General features: G+C 38.4%; 1 protein-coding gene across 1 annotated transcript; it reads left to right on the forward strand.

The window, feature by feature from the left end:
* The first annotated feature begins 9,142 nt into the window (after window positions 1-9,142).
* LOC114280326 (uncharacterized) lies at window positions 9,143-10,864 on the forward strand. Its single transcript, XM_082918892.1, has 3 exons — window positions 9,143-9,787; window positions 9,889-10,120; window positions 10,213-10,864. Exons 1-3 carry the CDS (start codon window positions 9,143-9,145, stop codon window positions 10,674-10,676), a joined length of 1,341 nt encoding a protein of 446 aa, XP_082775018.1. The 3' UTR covers window positions 10,677-10,864.
* Window positions 10,865-11,331: the final 467 nt, after the last annotated feature.

Consider the following 11,331-nt stretch of genomic DNA (forward strand, 5'->3'; position numbering starts at 1 on the left):
GCTTTGAGACTTTGTATAGATTACCGGAAATTGAATCGGGCTACGGTTAAGAATAAGTACCCTATGCCTCGTATTGATGATTTGTTTGACCAGTTGAAGGGTTCCCGTTGTTTCTCTAAGATAGACTTGAGATCGAGTTACCACCAGTTGAGGGTCAGGGAGGAGGATATTCCGAAGACGGCATTCCGTACACGGTATGGCCACTATGAGTTTCTGGTGATGCCATTTGGGCTCACCAATGCACCGGCAGCTTTTATGGATTTGATGAACCGGATCTTCCGGAAATTCTTGGATCGGTTTGTAGTCGTTTTTGTGGATGATATCCTTATCTATTCGCCTTCTGAGGAGGAGCACGAGGAACACTTGAGATTGGTGCTTGAGTTACTTAGAGCCCATAGGATGTATGCCAAGTTTGGGAAGTGTGAGTTCTGGCTGAGGGAAGTCAAATTCTTAGGCCACGTGGTATCCGGGGAAGGGGTGTCTGTTGATGCATCCAAGGTTGAGGCAGTGCAGGATTGGGCACAGCCTAAGAGTGTGTTTGAGATCCGCAGTTTTCTGGGATTAGCTGGGTATTACCGTCGGTTTGTGAAAGATTTCTCCAGATTAGCGTCACCGTTGACTAGACTGACTCGGAAGGGAGTCAAATTTGTATGGGGTGAGACTTGTGAAAAGTCGTTCCAGGAGTTAAAAGTTAGACTGACCACCGCTCCAGTATTGATTATTCCAGAGAGAGGGTTGGGTTATGCAGTCTATTGTGATGCCTCACGAGAGGGTCTAGGTTGTGTGTTAATGCAAGAAGGGAAAGTAGTTGCCTGTGGCTCACGTCAGTTGAAAATTCACGAGCAGAATTACCCTACGCATGATCTAGAGTTAGCAGCTGTGATATTTGCCTTGAAGATTTGGAGGCATTATCTTTATGGTGAGAGGTTCGAGGTGTTCTCGGATCATAAGAGTCTGAAATATTTGTTTACATAGAAAGATTTGAACTTGAGGCAGAGGAGGTGGATGGAATTTATAGAGGATTATGACTTTGAGTTGCATTATCATCCGGGAAAGGCCAATGTGGTGGCTGATGCCCTTAGCAGAAAACCTGTTGCTGTCATAGCTAGAATAGCCATCCGAGAATGGGAGATGTTGGGTACACTTGGGGAGTTTGACTTACTTCTGGGAGAATCCGTAGAGGCTGCGGCCTTGCTTTCTGTTGTTGTACAGCCTACACTCGTGACTCGAGTGTTAGAGGCTTAGAGGGGTGACCTTGAGGTAGAAACCCTCCGTGAGAAGATTTCTGGTGGGAAGGTTGAGAAGGGTTTGGCAGTGTATCCCGACCTCAGTGTGAGATACCGAGACCGTCTGTTTGTGCCAGAGTCTTGTCGAGAGGAGGTACTCCGAGATTTTCATCATTCACGCCTTGCGGTGCATCCGGGAGGCACTAAGATGTATCGGGATTTGGGTCGCCAGTTCTGGTGGCGGGGTATGAAGAGAGATGTGGCAGCTTTCGTATCTAAGTGCCTTACTTGTCAGCAAGTGAAGGCCGAACATCAGAGGCCAGCGGGTTTGTTGCAACCCTTGCCTATTGCCGAGTGGAAGTGGGAACACGTCACTATGGACTTCGTTGTGGGTCTTCCGAGGACTCAGCGGGGTAGTGATACTATTTGGGTGGTTGTAGACCGGTTGACTAAGTCGACGCACTTCATTCCTATGCGCGTGAGAGATTCGGTAGATCATTTTGCCGACTTGTACATTCGGGATATAGTGAGGTTACACAGGGTTCCAGTGACGATCGTCTCAGATAGAGATCCTCGTTTTACTGCCAGGTTGTGGCAGAGTTTGCAAAGTGCCTTAGGCACTAAGTTGACCTTTAGCACGGCTTACCATCCTCAGACTGACGGGCAGTCTGAGCGTACTATTCAGATCCTTGAGGATATGCTTCGGGGTTGTGTTCTAGACTTTAGTGGGACATGGGAGAGGCACTTGCCGTTGGTGGAGTTTGCCTACAACAACAGTTTCCAGTCTAGTATCGGTATGGCACCGTTTGAGGCCTTGTATGGCCGACCGTGTAGATCTCCTGTGTGTTGGGCCGAGGTGGGTGATGCACCTCTGTTGGGTCCGGAGTTGGTGAGGGAAACGACGGAGAAAGTTGAGCTTATTCGTAAGAGACTTGTTACAGCACAGAGTCGTTAGAAATCTTATGCCGACCGTAGGAGGAGATCTTTGGTGTTTGAGGTGGGTGATCATGTCTTTCTGAAGATATCACCTAGACGGGGTTTGATGAGATTTGGGAAGAGTGGGAAGTTGTCCCCTCGGTTCATTGGTCCGTTTGAGATCCTTGAGAGGATTGGCGATGCTGCTTATCGTTTAGCTTTACCACCGCAGTTGTCCGGAGTACATGACGTGTTTCATGTGAGTATGCTTCGGAAGTATGAGTCGGATCCATCACATGTGTTGGATTGGACTGATTTAGTGATTGATGAGGATGTTTCGTATGAGGAGAGACCGGTTCGGGTCTTGGATAGGCGGGATCAAGTTTTGCGAGGCAAAACCATCCCTTTGGTCAAAGTTTTGTGGAAACACCACGGAGTGGAGGAAGCCACTTGGGAACGTGAGTTGGAAGTCCGCCAGAAATATCCGGACATGTTTGTTGATTTGTAATCTTATAATTAGATTTTGTTATATTGTTGAACTTAAGAGCTTTATATATGTCTTAAGTTTTAAAACATTGAGTTTGTATTGGTAAATGGGTGTATCTTGAAACTTGCTTCATTATAGAAGTTTAGTGTAATATTGCATCTGTTGAGTACATTGTTGAATGGGTTGTATATATCATGCGATTGAATATGATATGGGAATTGTTAACATTGAAAGGAATAATGCATAATAATGATACAGGTTGAGATATATGTTGTGTTATATATTTAATGTGAGATGCCTCTTGATAAAGAGATGAAATGACCAGTTTTGGGTCAAGATGTTTACTAATGAATTGTCAAAAAAAAAAAAAAAAAAAAGGGAATCTGTTTTCAAAAACTTATGCTTAATTTCGGGGACGAAATTCCTTGAAGGGGGGGAGGTTATAGCGACCCTGGTCTTCTCCCATTTGATTATTGTATCTGGACTTAGGTTCCGTAGATTCTGTCATTGTATAATTGTTGTTGTTGTCCCTTATTTTCTCATTTGGACTTATAGGATGTGTTGGGCAGGTTTGTTTCAGGTTGGTTGGATTTAGAAACCAAGTGTTGTTGTCCAGAATTTTGGATCTTCGCTCGAGCGAGGAGTTTGTCGCTCGAGCGAGCTGTTTTTTTGGTTCTTCGCTTGAGCCGGGGTTTGGTAGCTCGAGCGAGAGGTTGCGTCTGTTTTAGGACCTGTAGCTGTGCATTCTTGGCTCGAGCGAGCTTTTCTTCGCTCGAGCGAGTTAGTTCGTTCTTCGCTCGAGCGATAGTTCCTTCGCTCGAGCGTGTGTCTGGTTACAGACCTGAGGGTTTGAGTTCTTCGCTCGATCGAGTTTTCTTTCGCTCGAGCGAGCTTTTGGGTTGTTGGCTCGAGCAAGGCTTCCTTGGCTCGAGCGTAGCTTCTCTGTGTCTGGTCGCTCGAGCGACCAAGTCTTCGCTCGAGCGAGCCTGTCCAGTTTATATACTCAGCAGCGGGATTTGATCAGTCTTTTTCATCTTCTTTTGATTCCAAACCCTAGGTCCGACTTCTCTCTCTCCCTACTCACCTTCTTTCTTAGATTTGATCTATTTAGAGGGTGTTTCTACCCTAGTTGCTTTATTAAAAATATAGAGGGAGTCGAGGGCTTTCATTTAATCTGAACATTTGGCGATTTGGAGCACATTAGTATTTGGGCACTCATCTCTGTCTTCACCATTTGGGTTGTTTTCTTCGAGGTAGGGATTTCCTACTCCATTTTATAGGTTTTGTTCTAAGTTTTGGTATTTTGATATGTTGGGGATACTTTGGTAAATTTTGGGAAAAACCCTAGTTGTATTATTAAATTAATTTGTATAATTAATTCATGGAATTGGGAAAAGATGGTTAAATTCATGGAATTGGGAAATTCATTGATTAAATGGCATAGTTGGATAATTTGAATCATTTGTCTATTGAATTGTTGACATAGTTATTTTCAGTTTAGAAATAACTGTTTTGGGCTATCGGTGGAGGATAGTCGTGATTGTTGTAGACATTGCATGTGGATTAGGAATAACTGAAACTAATCACATTGGTTAAGTCATTAATTTTGATTATTGCATTGATACATAAAATACGTGTATTGATTGAGCATTGTATTTGAATACATTGTTTTGTGTGGGAGGAGATAGGGGATGTACTCCACGGTTTAGGGAAAGATAGGGGATGGACCTCTAAACCGGATTTTGTTTGGGAGGAGATAGGGGATGGACACCATTAGCATCACTTTTATGTGTGCTTATTTATATAGAAGTGTTTTATTGATACAGCACTAAAATGTGTATCAACCTGGAAGTATGAAGTGTTTGGATTTGAACTTGAGTCTCATTTGTTGTTGATATTGGAAGGATGTGAATATGATATATGTAATTCACTGTTGTAAGTTTGGCTAGGTTCTGAGCCTTGTTGATAAAATTGGAAAGTAAAACGTGTCTTAGACAATAGTGTCATGAGACTGTAAAATGAAGTAATTGATTATCTTGGTTAACCATCTGTTGAATGCTATTGCTTTATTCATTGCTTATATGTGGTTTAGTATATTTCTACTGGGCTGTGGCTCACCCTTTATGGGAACATCATTTTCAGGTTCAGGTGATAAGCTACCTCCAAGGACTTAGCTTGGAAGGACTTGGATTTTGAAGACTATTTTTAGTTATTTGTTTTTCATTGTTAGTACATGTAAACACTCAAGCCTAGGGCTTTATTTATATTTGAGTTAGAACTCATACTTTGTGTCCAAGTGTTGACTTGGGAAGATGTAAGCCGGTAGGGCATTTACTTTGATGTTACATGTAATGCTTTTGTTTAGTAAGACTCTGATGGATATTATAATGAATTATTAAAGTGTTTTCTTTAAATAATGCATGTCAAGGATATATGTATAATGGGTATATTTTTGAGGGCGTTACAGGCTGAGAAACAACAAAACTCCATTGCAGCGTGTAGCCAATGTTTGGCAACAATGGACGAAATCACTCCCGACCAATACGTGAAGGCGTGTGAGAGTTTCCGCGATAAAGCAACGAGGAAAATGTTCATGTTGATGCTACCCAACATGCAGCTGCATTGGGTTCGTAAGCTTGCTTAGGGATGATGGACTTTGTACTGATGCAATTTCGTTTTGGTCAGCATCCAAGTTGTTGTATGTGAGCGTATGTAGCTAAAACACTAAAAATCGGCGCCTACTTTTTTTTTTATATTTTTAATCCGTTTCATTTGTCAACTATGGTTATGTAAGGAAGTTATGGACTTTGAAAGGAAGTTATGGACTTGTATAAATTGTCATGCATAATGCGGTGGTATTCTATGTTATGTTGACTTTTGTTCTTTACAAACACCTTTCTGATTGATTTTCTCATTATATCCTTCATGTACCAGTGCATTTTTTTCCTAGGTGGCTGAAAAAGTTGAAGATCCCTTGAACTTTTATTCTGTTGAAAATGTTTAGCTTTTTAATGCCATGTGGTAGTTCCTTAGTTTGCTTGGACATATAAAACAAATCAATGTTTAATTATGTGGTAGTTCCTTAGTTTGCTTGGACTACTATGTGGACTCTAATTATGTGAACTCTGATTTCACCTCTGGTCTTTTAAAGTACACAAACAGAACTTTTATAAGTCGAAAAATGCTTGAAGATCCCATTTTTTGAAAACTCTCACAATTGTTTTTAGGTCTTCATTATTGATGTATGTGTAGGATTCATTCATGTATATGTGGGTGCAGGATAATTTGTTGCTAATAACTGTTTGAATTGAAGCTTTCTTACTTATGTAAAGGTTAATAAATACAGTTATTGTAATCTACATCATATATCTAATATTTTTTGATAATATATACTTCGTGCACATTTTTTATATTATAATCTCCATGTCTTCATTAGTTGTGATTTATTTAAAAGGATATTATTCTGGATCTCATTTTCCTGCATTTATCAAAGCCTCTGATATGGCGATGCCAAAATTACTTTATGGCTCGAGTTAAGATTGGCAGTCAAACATGCAGCATATTTGTGCTTTTAACATGAAGGAAAAGAGTAAAAATAGGGTGTCCTTATATATGAAAATTAGTGAAGTTGAATTTATATATGAAGTTGAAGATTAAGAAAATTAGTTGATTTAGGAGTTTAATTTATATATGAAGTTGAATTTGTTTCGGATTTTGTTTCTTTATAGGATTAGTTTGGTTTGCCTGTATATGTGGCTTTGGTGTAATGAATTAGGATACTACTATAGTGGTTTGAATTGTGTTCCATTTTTCTCCTTTGTTTTATTCCCTTCTTCTTCAGGTCATTTTATGCCACATAGACTGTAGTTGCTTTGTATGGTATGTGGACTCTTCTAAATTAGTGAAGTACATCTAACGATACATAGACGGCCTTTTTTTTTTCTTGCTGCTTATCTTATATGCTGTAACTGACCTCCCCTGCTGAAGCATTTTCCGCGCAAGCATTTGCATAAGAACATTTATATATATATGAAAAAAAATTGAGTTATGCAAGCAACCACACAATGCTAACTTGCTTACTGCATATATGATATTGGTAAAATTGGTTAATATTTTGTCAGCCTTATTTCATTTGACTTTCCTGAGTTGCTTAAAATTATGCTGCTACATATACTTGGCTTCATATTAAAACTGTTCTTTAGTCCTTCCTTTCATAGGTTGGATCAATGTTATGAAACTTCAATGACAGAACATTCTAAAATTTTAATGTCCAAATGTTCAGAAATAAAAAATAAATAAAAAGAAAAGAACCAGAAAAAGATGACATAGGCAGGAAACCAGACTGGATATAAGATGTTTGCCTCAAACTTTTGGTAATCTATCAGATCATTGTAACATGTCTTCCAAATAAGACAAATTATCATTGTTCTACTTATCCAATGTCCCATTGTTTGAAGTAATTTAATTATGAAATGGAAAATGATATACAAGTTAATTTTCTAGACCCACTTTCTAGACCCAATGATATGTAAATAAGATGATTGATTGATAATTAGAGAAGATATGAGAGACAGTGTTGCCTTAGATATTCTAAGGCAATGGCACATCATTGGGTTTGAAAAGTGGGTCTAATTTTTTAGCCCAAGTGGCATCACCCGAAATGATTATGGTCCTCATAAATTTTCTCCTTAGCTATTCAGTTATTATGATGCATACTTTTTATGTTGTCCAGTTAAATCATAAATTGTTCTTGAACCAAAAATAACCATGAAACTGTTTTTGTTCTGGTGGTTCATGAAGAAGTTGAACTCTTAATGTAAACAGTTGATTATATCTTGAAGATAACAGTCAGTTTACCGTATATAATTCCATTGTGTGCGCTCTTTTTAGTGACATGCTTGTAGTTGTGTATGTAGTTGACTATTTGTTTATGGTGCTTCAAGAAAATGATTGACTTCATTGTTTTTATGCAATATTCTGAGTTAAGGCTGAAAGATTTCCTAAATCTTTGTAATACATATTTTCTGCCCTTTCCTTAAAATGCTTCACTTTGGTGTGTGCTTCAGCACCCTAGCATCCACAGTTGTATTGTCATATACGTAGTGAGAAAAAAGTAATCATATTTATTCAGCTCTTTATACAAGTGCATCTTTGGTTAATATGTACAATTACTTTGGATAAAATTTTCATTTGGTAACTGTTGTCTTATATAGATATCATCTGCCTTCCTATGTAGTTCTGCCTTTTTGTTCCTTCAACCTATCAGAGTTGCTTTGCTTTCCTTCTCTTAGACTATTTTCTTTTCCTCTTTATTTCTTTGTTTATTATATGGGGAATACTCCGCGTAATTTACCTCTTTAGCTTACTCTTATTGCTTCTCCCTTTTCATTGAAATGCTTTTTTATTTCAACAATAAATCAAGGAGTGATGTGGACAATTGTTTGCATACTGTTCAAAATGTTTGCGGAGTCAGAACTTATCATTGGTATTAGTAGCGTTGGTAATATTTACAAGTGATGTCTGTTCTTTTTTCCCCCAAATATTTTGAATATTACAATTCGAACAGGGCTTTTTAAGTCCATTTCAGTTATTAATCCTTTATTGTTGTGCTAGAAAAAATTTATTATCAAAATAGTAGAAAATGATCCGGAAGAAATTATAGCATTGATTTGAATTTGAATTGTGTTTGGTATTAGGGTGGAGTATGCAGTTCACAATACAATCTCCTGTACTTGTATATCCTTCATGTTCCATATATGAGGCACTGAAATGGATATATAATCTAGCACTTCCAAATGCATATTGGATCAAGTTGTTCTCAGAAGTTTGAATATAAAACTCACATGTGATATTGGCTTCCATGTGAGTTTCTTTGCACAGATTTTCTGTGCATATAACACTAGTGACCAGTTGCACCTAATATATTTCAGGAAAAAAAAATTGAAACTAAGGCCTGTACCTATGTCTCTATGTTGAGCATGAACATGACGGAAAAGAAATAGAGGCCTTTACCTATGTCTTTATGTGTTTGTACATGGAGCTTCTTCTATGATCTATAAAATGTATCTTTCGTATCTAATTTTGTATTAAACTTATCAAAGTTAGTCTATTTATTTATAATTAAATTACATAAAAATATTATATGATTAGTTAGGGTTTGGATCTTCAATGGGACACAAGGTGAGGATTTTCACCAACTGTATATAACACAGAGACCAAACCAAACAGACTGCTAAATATAACACATAGGCAGCAACAGAACAGCAGCAAAATGTTCATCCGCGCTGTTGTAATGTTTTTTTTTTTGGTGGACTTCTTGTCGTACACCAACTGTTGTCATTTTTTTTTTCTTGTGCTACTCAAATTTCTTTTCTTGCACTTAAAAATCCTAGTGAAACATTTCAGAAATTAGAAATTTCATACTACAAAGTTATGGATGGATAATAGTATGAATTTATGTGTCGATGTGAAATTACATTTTCATGTTCATCTTACTTTCTTCGTGTTTACAAAAATGGACCCTAGTCAGTCAAATGAATTTCCCAACTACGACAACATCACAGCGGAGATGGATTCAAGTGGGGAAAGCTTGGAGACCGAGCACAGCGTAGACAGCGAGGACAGTCCGGACAGTGCTGATCTTGAGGACAGTGAAGACAGTATTGCAGTGCAGTTGAGGTCGTCATTTATTGCATCGGACGATGATGACTTGGACTTTGCCATGGTAAGCCAGATGTGGGAAGCAACCAACGGAATTCTGGGGAAGCAGCCCCAACGGACATGTCCATACACTGGAGAAATGTACACTCAACATTTATTGAATGGTCATCCGCGCACAATTCGGGAGGTCTTGCGGATGGATGCACCAACGTTCAGGTCCCTTTGTGATGAATTGAAACGCAGAGAGTTCATAAAGGTGGACAAGAACAGGTTATCTATAGAGCAATCCCTTGCTATATTTTTATATATATGTGGACATAGTGAAAGACATAGACTTGCGGCTGATCGTTTTCAACACTCAACGGAAACCATTCACCGACATTTCAAAATTATGATGAGAGCATTGTGTCGTCTTGCTGTCCTTATCATTCGACCTCCTGACCCGAATGTTATTCCTCCTAAAATTCGAAACAACCGGAAGCATTACCCATGGTTTAAGGTTAGCTTGGGACCCCTTGTTTGTTTGCAATTTTTCTGACGAGTATTTCATAAAATTTGGGTGCACACAAATGTAATAATTATCATATTTGCGTAATGTAGGACTGTATTGGGGCAATCGATGGTACGCACATTGCGGCGCATGCACCGGCTTCAAAGAGAACAGCATATCGCGGTAGGAAGGTTGCACTGACACAAAACGTTCTTGCAGCATGCTCATTTGACCTCAAATTTACTTTTGTTTATCCCGGTTGGGAAGGTAGTGCAACTGATTCGCGAGTGTTATCCGATGCGCTTACACGGCTCGATGTATCCTTCCCGCTTCCTCCTACAGGTAAGGGTTTTGGTTTGTAATGAGGACGCTTTTAAAAGTTTACTTGAAAATAGTTTCCAATAAACTTGTGTTAATGTGACATACTCATGTAGGTAAATATTACTTGGTCGATGCGGGTTTCACAAATATGACAGGATTCCTCGCACCATATCGTTCAGAACGCTATCATTTGGACCAATTTCGTGGAGGTCGACGTCGTCCAAATGGGTATAAGGAGTTGTTTAATTATCGGCATTCATCACTACGAAATGTGATAGAACGAAGCTTTGGGGTGTTGAAGAATCATTTTCCTATATTGAGATCTATGCCGAACTACATGCAAGTGCGACAAGGCACAATAGTTACAGCATGTTGTGCTTGTCACAACTGGATTCGCATGCACTCTGCAAATGATCCATGGTTCAATAGGCGCCGTAATGCACGTGCGGGCCAAGCAGCACCCGTAACTCCTGCGGCAGGCATTTCCAATGAAGCAGATGAAGCCATGAATGAAATGGTTCAACTTCGTGATGAAATTGCGACAGCAATGTGGAACAACCATAGGGTTCATCCATAGTACCACATTAAAGTTGTCATTTGTATTGTTCAGTTGGATAATGTTTTGTGGTTAGAATTATGTAAGACCTATGAAGTTTGTTTGACTTATGTGTTGCAGTAGGACATATGGATATATGTAATGACCCTTGTTGATGTTAGTGCACTGAATATTGTATGGATGCTTGCACTGCCTTAGTAAGTTGTCAACTTCTCTTATATAAATTTCGGTTATGAATGTTTAGATTTAAAATTTGTTTGACATTTTCATACTCTTAGCAGGAAAAAAATTCACACATATTCCTTTATGCATTTTATGTTATGAATGTTTAGTATAAAATCTGTATATGGATATTGGCTTTGGTAACAAAAGGTGTGTATTGTTCCACCCAAACCTCTTATATTTGCTTGTTTAATTTTTTCCCTAATCTGTTTGTGTCTGTATCTATCATCCATGGAAAGAGTATGGTTATATATAGGTACATTTTCCTTTTTTTGTTATTTACACAAACAACCCAGAACTATTTTTCAGTTTGAATATTTATTTAAATTTCATGGAAATTGAACAATTTTGAAAATAAATATAAACATAAATATGTGATGTCTTAAATCGTAAATTTGTAAAAGAATTTAGGATTTCATAAATAAATGTACACATTGATTCACATTTTTTTTTA

The sequence above is a fragment of the Camellia sinensis genome, chromosome 3 (genome assembly GCF_055761805.1).
Source record: "Camellia sinensis isolate YWXY chromosome 3, ASM5576180v1, whole genome shotgun sequence".
Lineage (NCBI taxonomy): Eukaryota > Viridiplantae > Streptophyta > Magnoliopsida > Ericales > Theaceae > Camellia > Camellia sinensis.